This window comes from Micropterus salmoides, unplaced genomic scaffold (assembly GCF_014851395.1).
Source record: "Micropterus salmoides isolate LMB-PRFRI ecotype aquatic unplaced genomic scaffold, ASM1485139v1 Ms_hic_scaffold_2, whole genome shotgun sequence".
NCBI classification, from domain to species: Eukaryota; Metazoa; Chordata; class Actinopteri; order Centrarchiformes; family Centrarchidae; genus Micropterus; species Micropterus salmoides.
Genome location: NW_024041150.1, coordinates 37609871 through 37632373, shown reverse-complemented (window position 1 = coordinate 37632373; position 22503 = coordinate 37609871). Strand labels below are relative to the sequence as shown.

General features: G+C 38.2%; 2 protein-coding genes across 3 annotated transcripts; both read right to left on the bottom strand.

Moving 5' to 3' along the window:
* Positions 1–110: 110 nt before the first annotated feature.
* Positions 111–4240, bottom strand: LOC119913017 (endonuclease domain-containing 1 protein-like). 2 transcript variants are annotated; one of them, XM_038732328.1, is made up of 3 exons: positions 3957–4240; positions 2144–2482; positions 111–898 (listed from the first exon to the last, which is right to left on the bottom strand). In XM_038732328.1, the coding sequence occupies exons 2-3, from the start codon at positions 2465–2467 to the stop codon at positions 371–373; spliced, it is 852 nt and encodes a 283-aa protein (XP_038588256.1). In that variant the 5' UTR covers positions 2468–2482; positions 3957–4240; the 3' UTR covers positions 111–370. The 2 variants fall into 2 exon arrangements, with proteins under 2 accessions (XP_038588256.1, XP_038588255.1); XM_038732327.1 differs by lacking the exon at positions 3957–4240 and having other exon boundaries at positions 2144–2844.
* A 5944-nt stretch (positions 4241–10184) lies between these two features.
* LOC119913010 (endonuclease domain-containing 1 protein-like) lies at positions 10185–15650 on the bottom strand. The gene is made up of 3 exons (XM_038732319.1): positions 15390–15650; positions 12444–12784; positions 10185–11296 (listed from the first exon to the last, which is right to left on the bottom strand). Exons 2-3 carry the CDS (start codon positions 12765–12767, stop codon positions 10673–10675), a joined length of 948 nt encoding a protein of 315 aa, XP_038588247.1. The 5' UTR covers positions 12768–12784; positions 15390–15650; the 3' UTR covers positions 10185–10672.
* Positions 15651–22503: the final 6853 nt, after the last annotated feature.

The window sequence follows — 22503 nt, the reverse complement described above, 5'->3', positions numbered from 1 at the left end:
AAAACAAAAACATAAAAAGATTAGCTTTTGACAGAACAATTCTCAGGTTGTTAATTATGCATTTACGTTCTTTATAATGAATGCGATTACTTATTTTTATACATATACCCCTAGCCTACATGTTAGCTGCTGACTAATTTCCTTGAATCTTAAACATAACTATAAAATCACGGATTGAAGGCTTTGTTCGAATTTCCCAATGTTTCACTAGAGTTGTATATTTTCCTCATACAGGTAGAACCCCAACAGGTGTAGATGTGGCTGTCCTAGATATAGTGGACCAGATGTTGTAGTGACAGGGGCAGATGTTAAATGGGAGGCAAATAAGTGAGGTAGAGCGACATGGGCAATTGGGATTGTTTGTGAAAAACTAAGAAACAGGACATTTTGTTTCAGGAAACACATCTATCCCCAGTTCTTGTTTGAGTTCTGCCAGAGTGTTAGTGGGCACATATTTGGTTTCAGGAGAATTGTCGGCCCAGTATGCCATTGTGATCAGTATCTTCACTTTGGGGCTGTAGCAGCAGAATGCTGACCAGAGCTTGGAGGGAATATTAACCCTGTTGTTGAGTTTGTTGTTGTTGTCGTTTGGTATTGCTCCAGTAACCACATAGGCTTCAGTAACACCATTGTTGTCTGTGCAGTAATCGTCCACAACATGTTTGGCGCGCTTCTCGATTCTTTTCCAGCTTTTCTGGTTAAATGATTTTGCTTGTGGAACGATGTTGGTCAGGGTAAAGGTGGAGTTTTTGTCAGATATCTGGGACCCGTGAGAGCTTCGAATCAACTGGCCCCTGTCAAACCTTTTGTTGTTTCTGTAATCTTTGTCCCCAGCCTGGTTGGTGTAAGTCTTGTCTTGGTCTACATCACACATGTTCTTGTCTTTTCCGTTTTCAAGCTGTAAGAGTTAAAGCATGATTTAGTGATGCAGGCAGAGTAGCAATAAAGAAAATTAGGTGTACAGTAAAAATATTCTTTAGTTAAAAAATGGCTTTAAGGTAAAGCTGCACAGAAAGGCTCAGCCTGAAATCTTTTCTTCCTCTGAGCCATAGAGCTCCAATATTAATGCAAAAACCATTAAAACCCATCACTTAGCCTCGCTGTTGAACTGTGCGATATGTTCCTTCATGAACACACACACTGTAGTTCATCCTGACTCAGCCCACATACACTGTCCCGCTGCCCCAAATCATGTTAATGAATCCACCGCTGAAAATAGTCCCTAAAAAATGCACTATTTCCTCCTGATTGAGTAACATTTGAATTCAGAAAGCATTTGATGTTGGTGTTTTCTGACAATATAATAATAATAGACATATTCTATAATATAGAATATCTGCTACCTTAACCCTTAATTTACAGTAATAATCATACAAAGTAATTCTATAGTTAAGCAGTTTAGCAGTGAGGTGTTGGTGACTTTACACTGGGCTCAACCAGGGTTGAAGACACATTTGATAGACTAGACTCCTCCATTCTTCTCTTATGTAAAAACTAGGGCTGGGCACGTTAACACGTTATTATTGCATTACCGCATTAATTAATTAACGGCAACAATTATTTTATTGCACGTTAACGCAGTTTAAAAAAAAACTCCGTTGCTCACTGGCTCTGAATACACATACAGTCAAACCATGGGTCACAGGAGGGGCATGGCAATGGCTTCTGTGCGCTACACAACTGTAGCCTATTTAACTTAAATTAATATTATGGGCTACATAACTTTAAAGTTCAAGACAATTCAACATCGACACCTTGTACTCAACCACTTCGCCTCACAGGGAACACTTATCACCTTTCCCTGATGAACACCTAACAGGAAAACTAGCTACTGAACATAGGCCCTGGAGTCTAGGCCCCAGACTGTTCATGCTGTGTTTTCAAACTACATGTCATTACTTTTGCGTATATTGCTGTACATTTAAATTAAAAGTGCACAGTACACTACTTTAGTATTCATTATTCTATTTTGCACGTAACAATGCAATTAATCACAAGAAAACCATGCAATTAATCCCGATTATAAATTTTTATCCTTGCCCAGCACCAGTAAAAAGGCAGTGAAAGTTTTTGTGAAACCCCTGCTAGTGCTACTACATCAACAAGGCTGTATCATTTTTATGAGCCAATAAGAAAAACACACCTGGGGCTCTATCTTCCAAGGGATATCAGAGGTTTCCTTGTGTTTTGCCCCTGTGTACTTTAAAGCAGAAAACACTGGAATCTTGTACTCTGTGTCATAGAGCGTCAGAAACTTTCTCTCATCTTTATAAGTCTGACATATGACTTTGTATCGGGTCTGATTCAGAATTTTCCCGCCTTCCAAGATGCCTGGGACCCGAGGTGGCTTTGCTTCAAAGAGAAACTGGTCACAGTCGGACACCGACTTCACCACTTCAGCCACTGTGGGAACAATGGGCAGGAAGGCAGCGAGGAGCAAGAGATACCACATCTTCATGGACATCATCGTCAAGCACTGTGTCTTTAGGTCAGAGGAGAGAAAAACAACCATCAAACATTACAGTTTGTTTTCTTCAGTTTGAACCAGTAACAAAGTTGCAATAAATGATCCATTGGACTGAAGACGTAGAGTTAAACACAGGGTCGCAACCAGGGTTTGGAAATTAGTGAGGTCCACATTTTTTGAAACCAGGTCTGTGTTTGTTTCCATTTTGTGGCCAATTTATGCAGAAATCCAGGTAATTCCAAAGCGTTCACATACTTTTTCCTGCGACTGTATGTCGGTGATTGTATGCATGTTGACCAGTAAACCCTACAGCTGGTCACATCGGCCATGAAGCCTATTGTCCTTTGTGTTGCTGCGCATGACCCCCTCCAATTCACTGGGTGAAGCTGTCACAAAAAACAGGGTCCTGTAAATGCAGCCTCTGGTACTGCAGCTATGTACTATGTTGGACTCTGGAAACTGAGCAGGAAAACCCTGTATGTTTTTTTGGCTACTATGTAAGCTACATTTGTAGGAAGTAATGTTAATTAGCGGCCTGTCATTACTACCTACTTCCTCAATGTTGAGAACACCAGGTACAAGCATAGACTAAACTCTGTCCTGTAGACGTAAGTGTACATCCATATAGTTAAATTTTATTTTAATTTTCAATGCAACACACCTTGATTTATATGTGTATATATATACCAATACAATGTCTATACAGTGTGCAAAATTAACTTTATTGTTTATTGTATTCATATGTTATATGAATCTTGATATAAAGTAGGGTGCAGGGGAAACCCTAAATAGTAATTTACAGCGGCTTATATGCTAAATTTTTTCCCAAGGAGCACATGACCTCAAACAAAGAGACATACAGAAGCACAGTGGCAAATGTTCAAGTAACACAAAGTTTATTAAAAAATTCTTCATACATAATTTGTTGAAACATAAGGACAAAAAAGATATTCACCCACTGTGGGAATGAAACACACATTCCTTATATTGAGAGTCCCATGATCTACTGATTTAGCTAACCAGGCACACTGATTACTGGTCTTAAATTATCCTAAAAACATTGGCCTAATGCCAAACTTACTTGCCAACCGCTGCACTACACTATCTTTTTGTTTTCTTGCAATTAATTATGTTATTATATCAGGAAAATAAAGTTTTGTTATTTCAAAATCTCGAGAAAATTATCCCATTATCTCGGGAAAACAACATTTGCTCTTTCGAAACGGTGACATGTGAAATGTGTAAATGTATGGCCTTTTGGGCTTCCGTACAGATCAAATACCAATCAATAATATTTTACACTAACTAAATGTAATTAAATCATCTCAGCAACAGATCATATGTTTGTATTCTAACTGCTCAATCATTCATCATATTTCAGAACTGAGAGGGTTCAATTTTAGGGTTCAGCTGTTCAGCAACACAAATTTGATCTTTTATTATCAATTTATTACTGAAATTGTCCAACTATCCCAAAGAGGACCCATACCTTTAGATGAGAGGTTGTGGCCTTCAGAGAAGAGTCTTACAGGAACTTTTGATTGTAGAATGAACAATCTGTTTTTATTTAAACAACAATTCAAATATGATTTATCAAAATCCTCAACGCATAAATCTGCTAAGAATACTACGCTAACTGGTAACAAAAAACTTCCCTCTCTACTTCTCCAAAATGTCTATTAAGAGATAAATAAAGATTAAATAAAATGAGTCTAATCTATGCAGATCAGAACAGCAACAAGAGCAGTGCCCCAGAGTGAGAGAAACCTTTTCATGTCCCTCTCTTATACAAGTGGAGATCAGGAAGAACTCAAGAGATCTTCCAAATATGGTAAAACATGAAATACAATTCAGACATTGGTCAAAGCTCAATTCCTCTTTGTCAACCTTACAACACGTGACCAGATACAGTCAGGTGCATGAGACTTATTTAAAAAAGGTGTGAATGTTAATTCAATTCTGGTGACATTTACACAGGAAATTCAGAAGTGAGAGACCTCTTTCTTAGTCCAACAGGAAGCTCAGCCTCAACTGAAGATGAAGACTTCTTCATTAGCATGTCACAAGTATGGACAGACCATTTCAGCAGGATGTCTGTGGTTACAAGTGTTGCTTTTCTCTGCAGCAGCACAGCTGTCAGAAAGCAGAACCAACCGTTGTTAATGTTTTATTATTGTATTCAGTTTGGTATCAAAATCCCTTTGGGAGGGGATGCGAAGAAGTGAGGCTCATAACTCATTTAGCCGGACCCATGACAGTATTATCAAAGCTTTTTAAAATATTGAAACAGATTTTTATTCACTGAAAACCGATACTTCAGTACCAAGTCGATACCAAATATCTGAAAACATGACCTTACTCGTTTTTTAAGGACCAAAGGTACAGAGGATCAAACAAGTGAAAGAGGGGGACGAGTGCAGCTACAGCAACAGCTCCGCCTTGAGTCTTCAAAAAGAAAAGGAGTAATAATAAATTCACAGAAAAACAGTATGCAAACGGTGCCATGAACTTTTCAGACTAACAGAGGAAACACTTTCAGCTTAGCGAAGCACCTAAGACAGACATTCTGATCGAGTGAGTCAATTAACGTTATATTAACAATGTATCCAAAACATTATACTTCTTATATCCTTATCCTGAAATAAACATTAGGCTACTATTATTTTTGTTTGAGGCAGGTGGCATTGCTGTGTCGCTTAGCCACTTATGTTCCACACAATGTTTGCAGTGGCTAAACGCTAAAGGCTCAAACATAGCTCTTAGTAGTAGGCTACCAACCTTACCATTCAGTCTATGGCTGCGTTCTGATCCACAGTGTTCATAAGCAGCACTCCCTGCTCCCTGCTCCCTGCTCCCTGCTCCCTGCTCCCTGCTCCCTGCTCCCTGCTCCCTGCTCCCTGCTCCCTGCTCCCTGCTCCCTGCTCCCTGCTCCCTGCTCAAGGAATGTCCATTAAGGGAACTTCCAAATCCTTCTTTTCGGAACACTCTGCAACATCATCAAAGCACACGTCAGTTTCACCGCGTGTTACCCTGGTAACGTAAACACCTTGGATACCTGCTGCTAATGTGGACATGTACTGAAATTAAATATTGAATACATATTAAAAAAAACTCATACAATAACAAAACTTAAATTTCCATTACTGCTTCTATTTATATTCTGTTAAAATGTATGTTACTCGTGAATAAATGTGATTGGATTAATTATAATAATCATATGAGCATTGTTGTATTTAGGTAACCTAACCTCTGAAATAAAAATTAGTTACAACGACAACAATGACAGAAATACAAACTCTGTGGTCTGCTCTATTGTTAGTTTTTGCCGCTCCTATGAGGCACAAAGGCTTATGGGTAATCTTTCTTGTCAACTTCCTGCAAAGTGATGAACCATTGTTCACTTCTTCCCTACACAGTTCACAGTGCCCTTTGACACGCTGCGCTTCCTGCAGTTTGGAATCGCACTTAAAATGGCTGAATACCCTGTGCAGTCCACTTAGTGGGGAACTACAGGGCGAACTATGTCATCAGTCATCAAAACTTCAATAAAAAATTACGTACGGTGTGTTAGGGCTTGCTGTATAGACCCAGGAGCAAACAAACAAACAGATAAAATGAAGAGAGAGACGTGAGCAGACAGGTGAGAGGGCTCCAAGAGCAATTCGTAGGGCTGGGAGGCAGTGGTTTCCAGAATACAGCTCTGAACAAACACGGTTGGCAGACACAAGACCATTTATCACAGGTTGAAAAAAATACTAGACAAAAGAAATCTACTTTCATTTAAGTGTAAGACTTGGACATAGCGTTGGTTAGCACTGAAGAACTGGCAAACTGGTGAGTTGATTGCTTGAAAGGCCAAAGGTGTGAGACGCAGCAGATGTTAATCAGCCAGCATTTGTCTCTAAAGGCTCGTGCAGACTACACGACTTGCCCCTATGTCTTGTCCTATGTGCCGGCGTGCTTATATACCCCCTCCGGTTACACCGTCATTACTACCATTCTAGTAAAACCAATAGGATTGGAGTAGTTTCATTCATAGTTCAGCCCTGCCACTCCCAGAGGCGTTCCCATAGTGTCGTCACCGACGCAGTGTCTCGGGGAACAAGGGTTACATACGTAACCCGAGACGTTTCTTGCCTCTGTCGCCTAATGCTTGCTCTTGGTGGGAATTGTTGGGCCTCTGTAAATAACACCAAAGAGTACGGTCTACACCTGCTCTTTTATGAAAAGCGCTGTGAGATAACTGTTGTTGTGATTTGGCGCTATATAAATAAAATTTAATTGAATTGAACTAACAGTGTGGTAGAAAGTGTGAAAAAAATCCCCTGCCTTTCATGGCTTGGCAGTGCATCGCCAAGCCGGTCGCCCTAATGAACAAGCCGCCCCTGGGTACAACATTTCTACAATGGAAAACCAAACAAAGGTGAGTCGAGCCAAAGGGCCTCCGCTCAGACTAGCTTGGTGTGAGGGCATGCCTGACCCAGCTTTCTGTGGGAGATGGGAACTCGCTTTGGGCTTTTTCACTTTGCAAACCTGTTACATGCACAAAAAAGATATATAATTCAATAAAGGAGAGGGAAATGCCAAAAAGCATAATACCACCTCTTTAAATTATCCTAAAAAAATGTATGAATGTGTGGCGATTAGGGCTTCCTTACAGATCAAGTACCTTTCAGTAATATTTTTCACTACCAAAATCTAATTGAATCGTATCAACAACAGATCATATAGTTGACATAAATTTTAGTGTTTAGATGTTCAACACCAATTTCATCATTTATTACTAAATTATTAATAAAATTGTTCACCTATCCCAAAGACTAGTAACAAAAACTTCCTTCTCTAGTTCTCCTTAGAAAATGTATTTCAAGAAATAAAGGAAGTAAAAATATAAAAAGTCTAATCTACAATGATCAGAAAAGCAACAGGAGCGGCGCCTCAGAGTGAGAGAAACCTTTTCATGTCCCTCTCTTATACAGGTGGAGATCAGGAAGAACTCAAGAGCTCTTCTAAATATGGTAAAAACATTTAATACAATTCAGACATTGGTCAAAGCTCAATTCTTCTATGTCAAACCACACATGATAATGTGTAACAAATTGCTTTTCTAAGTAAGCCTTTGGTACTTTCAAAACATGAATAAGACTGGTATTTTAACAAAGGTGTTGATGTCAGATAATTCTAGTGAGAACTTCTTCTTCACATGCATGGACAGACCATTTCAGCAGGATGTCTGTGGTTACAAGTTTTGCTTTTCTCTGCAGCAGCCGCAGTCAGCAAGCTGAACTAATGTTAACAGTTTATCTCATGTGTGCAGACATTCAAACAGAGTCACAACCAAATTTCATTTATATTTTTCATTAATTTTTGTTATTATTATCCTTTGGGGTGGGGAGAGGATGCCAAGAAGTGAAGTGAAGCAGTGAAAACACTGACCAAACATCACGGTGATGAGCGAAAACACTCATCTCAGAAAACGTTTACTGTGATTTGTGCATTTCTGCTTGTGGAATGTGGGACTAGGGATGTCAGGAGAGCCGACACACACCGTACCAAGTCGATACCAAAGTTCTGAAAACATGACTACTCGTTTGTTGTTGTTACAGAGGGTACTGGGGAGCCAACAGGTGAAAGAGGGCGACAAGTGCAGCTGCAGCAACAGCTGATTTTCAGGTATCTATTTTTAGGGGGATACGCAACTGAAACGGTCGCTCTGGAGAGCCCTGATGTAACTAAACTCAATGTTGCAGCGGTCATGTCTTCAAAGCTGAAACCTGACACAATAACAATGAGAAACAGTCCAAAAATAACTTTATTTTCTTCTCATATAACACCAGAATGTTAAAATCACATTTTTTTTATTCTGGGGACCCCTACAGGAGTTTGGTTAAAAAAATTTGTGACCTTTTTCATCCCTTCTGAGTTTGCATGTATGAATGACAGTGTGGTTTCAACACATGACTAACAGGCTGATTCAGTTAATCTAACGCAGGGAAAACATAAAAACTCAATGCTTCATAAATGGGCAAGAAAAAGATTTCAAAACCTTTAGAAAGTTTACCATAATTATTTACTTATTGTAGAAAAGAAACACATGTTCAAGGACAAGACATCTCATCACTGTGGCTAGAATAAATCATCAAACTCTCTCATCTGGAGACAAAATTTTACAAATATGGCATCTCCTTCTCAGTTATAGGGGAAACAATGTAGATACGAATTACCCAATTTAGCAAGATTTGGTTTGGTTTTGTGTTTTATACTGCACACGTCTTATTTTGTTAGTTTTGCATTTTTCTCGAAGTCCAAAGTGAGGACAATTTGTAATTCTGACTATTTTAATATTTGACTCCTCAATAAAATACTTAAATTAGACAGTCTACAGAAATAAATAAGTGAAATATCTGGAACATGTAGCAGCTTCCCTGTTTAGTATTCATAGTTTGGTATCAGTTCACTTTAATTAGGTCCCAATTAATGTTCGGTGTCATGATATTTATACTGATCAAAGTTTTGCTTTTTCTTTCTAAAATTAGAAATATATAAAAAATATTATTTATGGAGACATTTTCAAATATGCCTAGAGTCAATGAATTAAGTCAATACCTGTAGCATCTATGTATTGACAGGAACGTAATGCATTTTTGTGTTACATCCAGTTTTAAGTAATAATCAAAAATGTAAAAACCGTCATATAAAATCAAACTGATAAACATTAACTTTATGTAAATATAAAAAAAAATATCTGCAGTTCTTCTGCAATTAAGAAGTTGCTGAAGTTTCACTGTCAAATGTGACGGGGAAAATCCTGAAAATGACATTAAATAAGAACATGTCACAGTAAAACTAGGTTCCAATGTTTTCTACTCTTGCGAGCAGCATGTTTCAGACTTCTTTATATGGTCAGATGCTCAACACGCCCATGAAGTACCCATTCACCGGCTCAGTCTGTCAAAGTTATTTGACCGCTCTACTTAGAACTACTCTTCAAATTGGTCAATATGTCTCGCAGAAAGGGATTTTTCGGTTGTGAAACAGCTACGCTGAACTTTTAATTCAAAAGTCATAGGACTGCTGTTAACCTCCTTGTGTGGAGCATTAATCTAACTAGATTTATATTAACCCACAAATTAAACTCTGGAAAACTTCCAATGAGAATCAAATCATTTAATTAATAATTTCTGGTAAACTTCTGATCCTCGTTGATAAAATGAATCATTACTCCTGTACGACACAAACTTTGGTTCATAGTAAATTACTAAATTTAAATAGTAAATGTTTTTCTATACTGTAATAAAGCCGGCCGACAGTTATCAGTCATCTCTCAACAATTTTCTGGAGTCTGTTTGCTGATTTATTAGCTTCTTGTTCTAATCACCTAGTTTACAGCTTCACATTGGAAAAATACAAAAAGGACACTAGATGTTGTCCTAGGACCATAGTAAATGAAGGGCTCAGGACAGTCAACATCTTAACATTTAATATTCAAAAGAGATAGATCAATGAGGGATAGATGGACTCTAGCCAGTTGGATATTACACTGATTTACACTGCACCGCTTGGCTTGCTGTCTATGGTCGAGCAATTATCTGAAGACCAACAGGTACTTGTTTAGAAAAGCAGTATATTGTATATTCTCTTTATACAAGAAATTCAATGAGATGATAAAAGCTCAGTTTAATTCACCCTAAATATAAAATCACCACTTCACACACAGTATCAGACGTCTGCAGTTTATTTCATTCACATCCTCGTGTACATTTACTGTGTCTTCCATCTGAAGCCATGCAAAAGACATTTTCTCTTATTCACAGCACCGTCATTATAACAAATGAAATTAAACAAAAAGTAAAGTAAAATGTAAAAAACAGCTTAGCCTGAAGATTCAAACATTTGTGATAGAACAATTTTCAGGTTGTTAATTCTGCATTGAACCATTAAGCCGATGTATTATCTTGATTAGTTCATTTTATATATGCGTACATGTTGCTGTTTAATTTTTAAAACTTCAGTAAATATTAAACATAATGAATAATCACAAATTGAAGTCTAGAACCCCACAGACACATCTGTACTCACAGATGTAGTAAAGAGAGAGGCAGATGTAGATGTGGCGGGACTAGATATAGTGGACCAGATGTTTTAGTGAGAGGGGAGGATATGTCTTGGTGGCACGGCCAAATGTGGGTGTGAACGGGGAAGATGTTAAGTGGGACAGGAAAAAGGGGTTGAAGTAGAGCGGGGGCGTTGGCGTTTATTACTGTTTGTGAAAACCAAAGAAACAGGACACATTGTATCAGGAAACACATCTATCCCCAGTTGTTGTTTGAGTTCTGCCAGAGTCTTAGTGGGCAGAGTTTTTTTAGGCTTTTTAGATAAAATTTCTGGAACATTGTCGCCCCAGTGTGCGCCTGTGATCCATTTGTTCTCTTTGGGGCTGCAGCAGCAGAATGCTGACCAGAGCTTGGAGGGAATATTAACCCTGTTATTGAGTTGTTTGTTGTTGTTGCTGGGTATTGCTCCAGTTACTACATAGGCTTTAATAGAACCACTGTTGTCTTTGCAATATTCGTCCATAACATATTTGATGCCCTTCTCGATGTTGTCCCAGCTTCCCTGGTTGAATGTTTTTTCTTGTGGAACGATGTTGGTCAGGGTATAGGTGGACTTTTTGCCAGATGTCTGGAACCCATAAGTGCTTGCAATTAAATGTCCCCTGGTAAGTTTTAAATTGTTGTCGTTGTAATCATTGTCCACAGCCTGCTTGGTGTAGGTCCTGTCTCTGTCTTCATCACACATGTTCTTGTTCTTGTCATTTTTGTTCTCAAGCTGTAAGAGTTAAAGGCTAAGTTACTGATGCAGGCAGGGTAGTAGTAAAGTAAATTAAATGTACAGTAAAAATGTCTTTCAGGTAAGCAATAGCATTTAGCAGCACAGAAAAGCTCAGCCTGATTTCTCTTCTTCCTATGAGCTGTAGAGCTCCATTGTTGTTGTTGTTGTCCACTACTGAAAACACATTAGTGAGGTTCACTTCATCACCATGAACACACACAGTCATTTATTTTAACACGGTCCCATATAAACCGTCCTGCTGCCCCAAATACTCACTAGAGCATGAAATGTAGATGTTGATGGAGCAGTGGATAAGACACATGCCTTTGGTGTGAGAGACCTGGGTTCGAATCCACTGAGAGACACCAATGTGTCCCTGAGTAAGACACTTAACCCCTGGTTGCTCCAGAGACGTGTGACCTCTGAAATATATATCAATTGTAAGTCGCTTTTGATAAAAGCATCAGCTAAATGAATAAATATAAATGTGGATTAATCCACCGCTAAATAAATAGTATATGATAAATAGTCCTCAATTAATTGCATTATTTCCTGCTGCTTCACATTTGCTTAAAAACTCCAGCCATTTAAGGAAATTACTAAACCTTTTTAAAAAATTAAAGTATATATTTTGTGAGATTTAGGAACCACAGAGTAAAGAAGTCTTTAGCGTAGTGTTGGTATTTCTCTGACAATAAGAAAACTACAGAATATCACCTCACTTAAAATTTTTATTAGTAATGATACAATGTAATTCTGGGTATTTCTACAGTTTATCAGTGTATGGGACTACACTGCAGCCTGGAGTCTTAATGAGGAAACCAGGAATTAACCGGTGACAGCTGTTTTAATTTAAAGGAGGTAAACCTGGGTTGAACAAACATTCGGTAGACGAGCGTCCTACATGCATCTCTTATAAAAAGGACAGTAAAATTAAGTGGGGTATGCAATTGTGCGCAGCCTGATGATTATAATTCTTCTAAATAGTTGTATTTAATACTGTTTAGTAGGCAATAGTAGTAGCATCTTCTTTGAGTGTGGATGCACTAGCAGCAATTACGTGTACCCAAAATACAATATTACTCTTTATGTAGGTTCTTTCTTTATTATTTAGGCCTTTAGTAGTATATTTTATAAATCAAACCTGTGGCTCTATCATCCATTCGTTTGGGGGTTTTGGTGCTCCTCCATCCCCAATGTACTTTAAGGCAGAAAACACTGGAATCTTGTTCTCAGTGTCGTAAAGCGTCAGAAACTTTCTCTTGTCTTCCAACGTCTGGCATATGAGTTTGTAGCGATTCTGGTCCTGAATGAGCCCGTCCTCCAAGATGCCTGGGACATGTGGTGGCTTTGCATCAAGGAGAAACTCTGCACAGTCGGACACCAACTTAACCACTTCAGCCACTGTGGGAACAATGGGCAGGAAGGCAGCGAGAAGCAAGAGATACCACATCTTCATGGACGTCATTGTCAAACTCTGTGTGTCTTTAGGTCAGAGGAGAGAAAAACAACCATCAAACATTACAGTTGTTTTCTTTAGTTTGAACCACAGCAACAAACTTTAAATAAATTATCTATTAGACTGAAGACGTAGAGTTGAACATGTGAGCTTTAGATTTCTGCATGGGGCTGTAGTAAGAGCAATTCTTGGCACTTTTATTTAGTTATTTATTTCCAAAACAACTGGCTAGTTCTCATCCTAGAAGGCTTTTCATTTGTAACATTAAAAGATGAAAATAAGTATGTAAAACAGCCAACAGATATATTGAACTGTTTTCCCTGTCGAACTTGTAATTCTAGGACTATCCCAACATCGCAACACAAGAAAAATGCTGTTGTCATTTCAGCCAGCCAAATTGTCATGTACTAAAAATGAGAAGCCTGCTTTTGTCTGTTTGAAATCAAGAACCCATTGTTAAGAAACTAGGTACTAGGCATCGTAACTGAGGGGGTTAGGCGCTAAGTTAGGGCATAGAGATTAAGTACTTAAGGACTAACACATCAGAGCAGGACTTTTTCTGACACCTTCTTGATTCAAATGATACCATTGTATAAATAATTCCTCAGTTAGTACTTACTGAGAAATTATTGGCAAGGTAGTTGCTTATCAGCGAAATTCATCATGATCATTAAGAGCACAGTAACTCTCAACGCTTGTCTGGTTTGCTCTACATTTGTCTAGCTTCTACCTGACTACCTACACACTGGCGAGTGTGTAGGTGAACAATTGAGAGCGAGTGAGTGGCAGAAAGTGAAAGTGAAAGTTAGCAAAGGAAAAGATTAGCAGTAAATTGTACGGCAGAAAAGGTACAGTGTAGGTCACAGTGTGTCGAGCACAGTCGCTCAAGCAAACATCTTCCTTGGGCTTTTATACTATTGCTGGGCAGGAAAGCTTTTTTGGCTACTATGTAAGTTAACGTGAGCTACATTTATAGTAAGTAACTTAATTAGCCGCATGTCATTAGTACCTAGTTGTTCACTGTTGAGAAAACCAGGTACAGTCTTCGATCAGTCTCTGTTTTATATTTGAGTTTTCAGATGAGTCTGAAAAACTGGTAAAGAAAGGATGGTGGCGACCATGGAGGAGCTGAGGTTAGTAAAACAAACTAGTCCTTTCAAGGCCGAAATGACGTGGTGGGCCGCTTAATTTTATGTGGCCAGCGAAAGCTGAAAAGATTCATGATTGTCCTAAAATAAAAGTATATGCTGCTTTAAAACGTACATGAACCATAAACTACATCTCCCACAAAGCATGTCGATTATGTGACCCGCAAAGTGACGGCATCACACCACTAGATTGCGATGTTTCCACATCCGTGTTTAACTACGGTGGTTTTCCAACAAGTGGAAAATTTATAAAAACAATCCAAAAATGTCTAAGAAGAGAAAAATTGATGCAGAAGGAAGGCAAATTCGTGAAAGATGGAAAGGTGAATACATGTTTGTGCTTCAAGGAGAATAAACAGTATGTCTTTTGATTTTTGAGGCAGTGTCAGTGTTGAAGAAGAACAGTATACGTCGGCATTTTGACACCAAACATGGAGCTAAGTATGCAAAATTTAGCCTCTTAAAAAAACACCACATTTAAAAAAAGGATGCAGTGCCTTATGGAATTAATCAAATTCAAATCTATACTTTTAGCAAGAAATTAAATATAACTGAATGTGATTAAATGAGCTGATTAAGTGACTATTCAACCATCAATTACGACAATGGTCAAATCAAATATTGTTTAGTAAAATTATCTGACCTACAGAAGCCCTAAGTGGCCATACATTCATACATTTTATTAACTCCATTTTCACGAGATAACAAGATAACGAAGCTTTGTTTTCCCGATATAATGACATAACTGATTCGAGATCTTGAGAAAAGAAAACAGTAGTCTAATACCAGGGTCAGCAAGTAAATTTGGCATCGGACCAATTTTTTGCCGGGTTAGGTCAATTGGTAGTGCACGGGACTCAGGACAGTGTAAGGGTTGTGTGTTTGATCCCTACTTTGGATGAAAAACTTTCCTCTCCCTCTTCAACAAATTAATTATGAGGAAAATGTTTTCTCATGCTCACAATAAAGTATGGAGCGTGTGCATCCTGGCAACTGGTCCACATCCATCAACCCATCTATGCTTCCTCAAAAAATTGGCCCGATGCCAAACTTACTTTCCGACCACTGTACTAGACTATCATTTGTTTTCTCGAGCTTTTAAATTAATTATGTTATTATCTCGGAAAAACAAAGAGTTAAAATCTCGAGAAAACACCATTTGATATTTCGAAATTATAACATAAACAACTTGAGATCTTGAGGGAACAAATTAAATTTACTCGTTGTGACTGGAAAACGGAGAAAATAAAACGTATGAATGTATGTCCTCTTAGGGCTTCTGTACCGATCAAACACCTTTCAATATTATTTTGCATCAACTAAATATAATTTATTCATACCAGCAGCAGATCATATAGTTGACTTAAAACTGCTGAATCATTCATCAGATATCAGATCTGAGAGGGTTCAATTTTAGCGTTTAGATGTTCAACACCGATTTGATAATTTAATATCAAATTATTACTAAAATTGTCCACCATACCTTTAGATGAAATGCTGTGGCAGTCAGCGTTCAGAGAAGAGTCTTACAGGAACTGTCTTTCGATTGTGGAATTAACAATCTGTTTCAATTTAAAGCTGAACAAATCTAATATGATTTATCAAAATTCTCTATGCATTAAAATGCTAAGAATGCCAACTGGTAACAAAAACCTCCCTTTCTACTTCTTCTCAAACATGTCTATCAAGAAATAAAGAAAGATCGAATATAAAAGAGTCTAATCTACAGAGATCAGAACAGCAACGAGCGTCCCAGAGTGAAAGAAACGTTTTCATGTCCCTCTCTTATATATGTGGAGATCAGGAAGAACTCAAGAGATCTTCTAAATATGGCAAAACATGAAATACAATTCAGACATTGGTCAAAGCTCAATTCTTCTATGTCAAACTTACAACACGTGATCAGTTACAAAGAATGTCCAACAAGCTGCTTTTCTAAGTAAGCTTTTGTTATTTTTAAAACATGAATAAGACTGGTGTAGAAAAAAAAGGTGTTAATGTTGCATAATTCTGGTGACATTTACACAGAAATCAATTGAAAACAAGGACTTCTTCATTAGTGTTGGTCACAAGTATGGACAGTACATTTCAGTAGAATGTCTGTGGTTTTTCTCTGCAGCAGCACAGAAAGCAGAAACATCACATTTCATGTCATTTGTGCAGAGTCACAACCAAAGTCCCTTTACTATTTTCATTATTTTTGTGTTGTTGTAAATGTTTAATTATTGCCCTTAGTTTGGGATCAAAATTCCTTTGGGGTGGGGAGGTGATGCCATGACATCTGGCACAGCCAAAATCCATTTAGCCGGACCTGTGACAGTATTTTCAAAACTTTTTCAAAATATTTAAACAGATTTTTGCTGACAATTTGACACATTGAAAGCCAGCTTTTAAAACACTGACTGCTCATCATGTGAGCAAATACTCATCACACAAAACTCTACTTTGATAGGCTGATAGTTGATACCAAATTCTGAATGACGGTCATCGCTTTTTTATCCAGCAAGTGAAAGAGGGCGACAAGTGCACCTGCAGCAACAGCTCCACCTCATGTCGTTGAAATGAAAGGGAGTAAAAATAAATTCACAAAAACAATATGCAAACGATGCCATCAAACTTTTCAGACTGAAGGAGGAAACACTGTAAGACTCAGTGAGGTTCACTGTTACACTGTGCAACATGTTCCTTCATCACCATGAACACACACTGTCATTTATTTTAACATAAACCGTCCTGCTGCCCCAAATACTCACTAGTGCGCCAAATGTAGATGGTAATGGAGCAGTGGATAAGACACATGCCTTTGGTGTGAGAGACCTGGGTTTGAATCCACTGAGAGACACCAATGTGTCCCTGAGCAAGACACTTAACCCCTGGTTGCTCCAGAGGTGTGTGGCCTCTGAAATATATATCAATTGTAAGTCGCTTTTGATAAAAGCGTCATGATCATTAAGAGCACAGTAACTCTCAACGCTTGTCTGGTTTGCTCTACATTTGTCTAGCTTCTACCTGACTACCTACACACTGGCGAGTGTGTAGGTGAACAATTGAGAGCGAGTGAGTGGCAGAAAGTGAAAGTGAAAGTTAGCAAAGGAAAAGATTAGCAGTAAATTGTACGGCAGAAAAGGTACAGTGTAGGTCACAGTGTGTCGAGCACAGTCGCTCAAGCAAACATCTTCCTTGGGCTTTTATACTATTGCTGGGCAGGAAAGCTTTTTTGGCTACTATGTAAGTTAACGTGAGCTACATTTATAGTAAGTAACTTAATTAGCCGCATGTCATTAGTACCTAGTTGTTCACTGTTGAGAAAACCAGGTACAGTCTTCGATCAGTCTCTGTTTTATATTTGAGTTTTCAGATGAGTCTGAAAAACTGGTAAAGAAAGGATGGTGGCGACCATGGAGGAGCTGAGGTTAGTAAAACAAACTAGTCCTTTCAAGGCCGAAATGACGTGGTGGGCCGCTTAATTTTATGTGGCCAGCGAAAGCTGAAAAGATTCATGATTGTCCTAAAATAAAAGTATATGCTGCTTTAAAACGTACATGAACCATAAACTACATCTCCCACAAAGCATGTCGATTATGCTAAATGAATAAATATAAATGTGGATTAATCCACCGCTAAATAAATAGTATATGATAAATAGTCCTCAATTAATTGCATTATTTCCTGCTGCTTCACATTTGCTTAAAAACTCCAGCCATTTAAGGAAATTACTAAACCTTTTTAAAAAATTAAAGTATATATTTTGTGAGATTTAGGAACCACAGAGTAAAGAAGTCTTTAGCGTAGTGTTGGTATTTCTCTGACAATAAGAAAACTACAGAATATCACCTCACTTAAATTTTTATTAGTAATGATACAATGTAATTCTGGGTAATTCTACAGTTTATCAGTGTATGGGACTACACTGCAGCCTGGATTCTTAATGAGAAAACCAGGAATTAACCGGTGACAGCTGTTTTAATTTAAAGGAGGTAAACCTGGGTTGAACAAACATTCGGTAGACGAGCGTCCTAAATGCATCTCTTATAAAAAGGACAGTAAAATTAAGTGGGGTATGCAATTGTGTGCAGCCTGATGATTATTATTCTTCTAAATAGTTGTATTTAATACTGTTTAGTAGGCAATAGTAGTAGCATCTTCTTTGAGTGTGGATGCACTAGCAGCAATTACGTGTACCCAAAATACAATATTACTCTTTATGTAGGTTCTTTCTTTATTATTTAGGCCTTTAGTAGTATATTTTATGAATCAAACCTGTGGCTCTATCATCCAGTCGTTTGGGGGTTTTGGTGCTCCTCCATCCCCAATGTACTTTAAGGCAGAAAACACTGGAATCTTGTTCTCAGTGTCGTAGAGCGTCAGAAACTTTTTCTCGTCTCCCAACGTCTGGCATATGAGTTTGTATCAATAGTAAAACAAACTAGTCCTTTCAAGGCCGAAATGATGTGGTGGGCCACTTAATTTTATGTGGCCAGCGAAAGCTGAAAGGATTCAGGATTGATGCAGAAGGAAGGCAATTTCATGTCTTTTTTGTTATGAGGCAGTGTCGGTGATGAAGAAGAACAGTGCTAAGTATGCAAAATTTAGCCTCTTAAAAAAACACCACATTTAAAAAAAGGATGCAGTGCCTTATGGAATTAATCAAATTCGAATCTATTCTTTTAGCAAGAAATTAAATATAACTGAATGTGATTAAATGAGCTGATTAAGTGACTATTCAACCATCAATTACAGCAATCCAATTTTTTGGGATAATTTATGACACGTCAGTATGCCGGGTTAGGTCAATTGGTAGTGCACGGGACTCAGGACAATGTAAGGGTTGTGTGTTTGATCCCTACATTGGATGAAAAACTTTCCTCTCCCTCTTCAACAAATTAATTATGAGGAAAATGTTTTCTCATGCTCACAATAAAGTATGGAGCATGTGCGTCCTGGCAACTGGTCCACATCCATCAACCCCATTATCCCCAGGCAGAGGAAATACCTGCACTTCTCATTCAGGAAAATTCAATCTCACATTTCGCAACAGCTATTTCTGTGACAGCTAAGGTATGTCAATCAAGCCCCAGACTCTTTTGAATGTCCTTCAGAGGTGTCTGACACACCTCTGAAATGGATGAAATGAAAATGTGAGAGGTTGATGGATGTTGACCAACAGACACACACACTCGAGCAAATGCTTTATCGTGAGCGTGTAAAACAGTCTCTTGATAATCTTATAGGATAAAATAAAAAAGATATTTGCCCACTGTAGGAATCAAAAACACAATCCTTACATTGATAGTCTCATGCTCTACCAACTAAGCCAACAAGGCACACTGATGACCAGTCTTAAATTATCCTCAAAAAATTGGCCCGATGCCAAACTTCCTTTCCGACCCCTGTACTAGACTATCATTTGTTTTCTCAAGCTCTCGACTTAATTATGTTATTATCTCGGGAAAACAAAGTTTCATTATCTTGAGATCTCGAGAAAACACCATTTGAAATTTCGAGATAATAACACTAACAACTTGAGATCTTGAGGAAACAAATTAAATTTACTCATTGTGACGGGAAACGGAGAAAATAAAATGTCTTGTCAAACACGGTTCAATAATATTTTATTGAATTATATTTACTATATTAATTATTACTAAAAGTGTCCACATATCCCAAAGAGGGCCCATACTTTCAGATGAGTGACTGAGAAGAGTCTTACAGGAACTGTCTTTTGATTGTAGAATTAACAATCTGTTTTTGTTTAAAGCTGAAAAAATCAAATATTGATATATTAATCTTCTGTGCATTAAGCCAATAGGTGCTAAGAATGCTAACTGATAACAAAAACGTTCCTCTCTACTTCTTCTCAAACATTCAAAACATAAAGAAAGATCAAATATAAAAGAGTCTAATCTACAGAGAACAGCAACAAGAGCCCCAGAGTGAGAGAAACATTTTCTTGTCCCATTCTTATACAGGTGGAGATCAGGAAGAACTCAAGAGATCTTCCAAATATGGTAAAATATTTAAAACAATTGGTCAAATCTTCATTAATCTATTTTATTTTTTTATTTTATTTATTTATTTATTTAACAGGGACAATGCACTTTAATCAAACTTCAATGTAAATGTGTGTTAGCTAATAAGCTAACTCCGGCATGTCAAACCTACAACACATGATCAGATACAAAGAATGTCTAACAAGCTGCTTTTCTAAGTAAGCCTTTGTTACATAATTCTGGTGACCTTTTCACAGGAAATTCAGCCGTGAGAGACTTCTGTCTCAGTCCAACAGGATGCTCAGCCTCAACTGAAGGTGAGGACTTCTTCATTAGTGTAAGTCACAAGTATGGACAGACCATTTCAGCAGGATGTCTGTGTTTTTCCTCTGCAGCAACACAGCTGTCAGAAAGCAGAACCAACGTCACATTTCATGCCACAACCAAATTCCTTTTACAATTTTCATTCTTTTTGTGTTGTTGTCAGTGTTTAATTATTGTCCTTAATTTGGTATCAAAAGTGAGGCTCGGCCATAACTGATTTAGTCTGACCCGTGACAATATTGTCAAAGCCTTTAAAATAATGAAACAGGTTTTTCAAACAGGGGTGTCAAGAAAATCTGATACCAAGTCGATACCAAATTACTGAAAACATGAAAAAAAAAAGTACAGGGGATCCAACAGGTGAAACCCGTGACATGCTATTTTTGCCATTCCAAGTTTATAAATCTTCCCTATAATCATGGATCATGCGTAAAATGTGGCTTGTCAGGCTTCATCCAGCCAGATGGAATGATCACCGACTGTTCACAGCGTCAGGCCGCTCCATGACCTCCTCTCCCTGGCTCTGTCCACTCCCTCTTGCTGCGGACAGTCAGTGATCGTCCTTCTCTTGCGGCACAATGTAGCCCCCTTACATTTGGTGACCTAGGCGATGGCCCTTTCAGGTAGGAATGCGATTTGCGCTGAGCATCGGCCCTGGTGCTCCTGTAGCTGGGGACTCTCCCCAGCAAGCTTCGTTTTGAGCTAACCTCAAGCTAATAGTTATTTTAAGCGAACAGCGTTTCAAGCGAACAATCATTTCAAGCTAACATCCAGCTAACAGTTGTTTCAAGCAATCATTTTAAACCAAAGTTGTTTCAAGCTAAAGTTGTCTCAAGGGACAGTCATTTCGATTGAACAGTCGTTTTGAGCGAACAGTCATTTCAAACCAAGCCATTCCAAACCAATGTTATTTCAAATTGGAGCAAATGATTGTTTCAGAGTAAAGGGGCTTTGGCACCGGGATGCCTGTGTTCTCTGTCGCTCGCTCCCAGTCATCACTAACCTGACTGCGTCAATCAGTTCGTCACATAGACATAGAACCATCCAAAAATTAGTTGTTGGAAACCGTTTCGGGGGAGCTTTAGTCGGGTCACTGGGCACCGGGGTGCCAAAAACCTCTTTCAGCCCACATCCATCAACCTCTGCAAGTCGCTCTAGTCCGGGATTCTGGCACTGGGATGTCAGGATCTCCAGCATCTCATCTTTACCAGTCCAGCAACTTACAGCTAGAACCTCCGCCACTGGCACCCAGCCTTTCCCCACAATCAAATAAAAAATTGCTGTACAAAGCTGTTTCAGGAAATTACATAGCCTTTTTAAAAATAAATATATATATTTGTGAGCTTCTGACATGCATCTCTTGTAAAAAGGACAGTAAAAGTAGTTGTGGTATGCAATTGTATGCAGCATGATGATGATTGTTATTCCTAGTAGTGGCACTTTATTGGTTTAGTAGTACTCTTATTATAGGGGCGGCAGTAGGTCAGTCCATAAGGAGACGCCGGTTTGAGTCCAGCTTGGACCACAGATACAGAGTGTGAATTGGTAGCTGAAGAGGTGCCAGTAATAGCATTTCTACTGCTGACTCAGCAGGGATGATATTAAATATGTTGATCTACAGGTGAAACATATTTGAAAGCAATAGGAAATTGGAGCAAACATTTTCACCAGAATGCAGGAAATTAGGTTTTTAATGCTCAAAATCTTCTAGGGGAGGACCCCCATACCACCCACTTATTAAGTGCCACCGCCAAGAAAAGAGTCCCTGGGTTCACACACAGTTTCTGGGAGGAAACCTTTTAATTAAATAAAATTACTATTTACATATCTTTCTTCTTCCATGGGAAAGTTTGCCATTCAATTAGCCTATGTGTTTTTTCATGTTTTTCAATAACAAAAGTAACAACAACAACAAAAATATTAATAATAATAATAATAATCAACAATATTCAGGGAAAATAGCCAACATCTTTTTGGATGGGGGACGGTAAAGGACCTGGATAATGGATAAAAAAGGTTGAGAACCACTGAGCTAGAGAAAAGCAGTAGTTAACGTGTATGGATTTGTGTGCCTGATCACATGTTGTCAGTTAGTTTCGTTTTGGTGAAAAGGTGCCACAATCACATTTAAAGAGGTTACTTCCCCAAACATAAGACACAAGAGAGGAGGAAAGACTAAATCATGTGTGCTGACTCAGCAGGGATGATATTAAATAAGTTGATCTACAGGTGAAATAACTTTCTTCTTCCATGGGAAAGTAATAAATCTGAAGTTTGCCATTC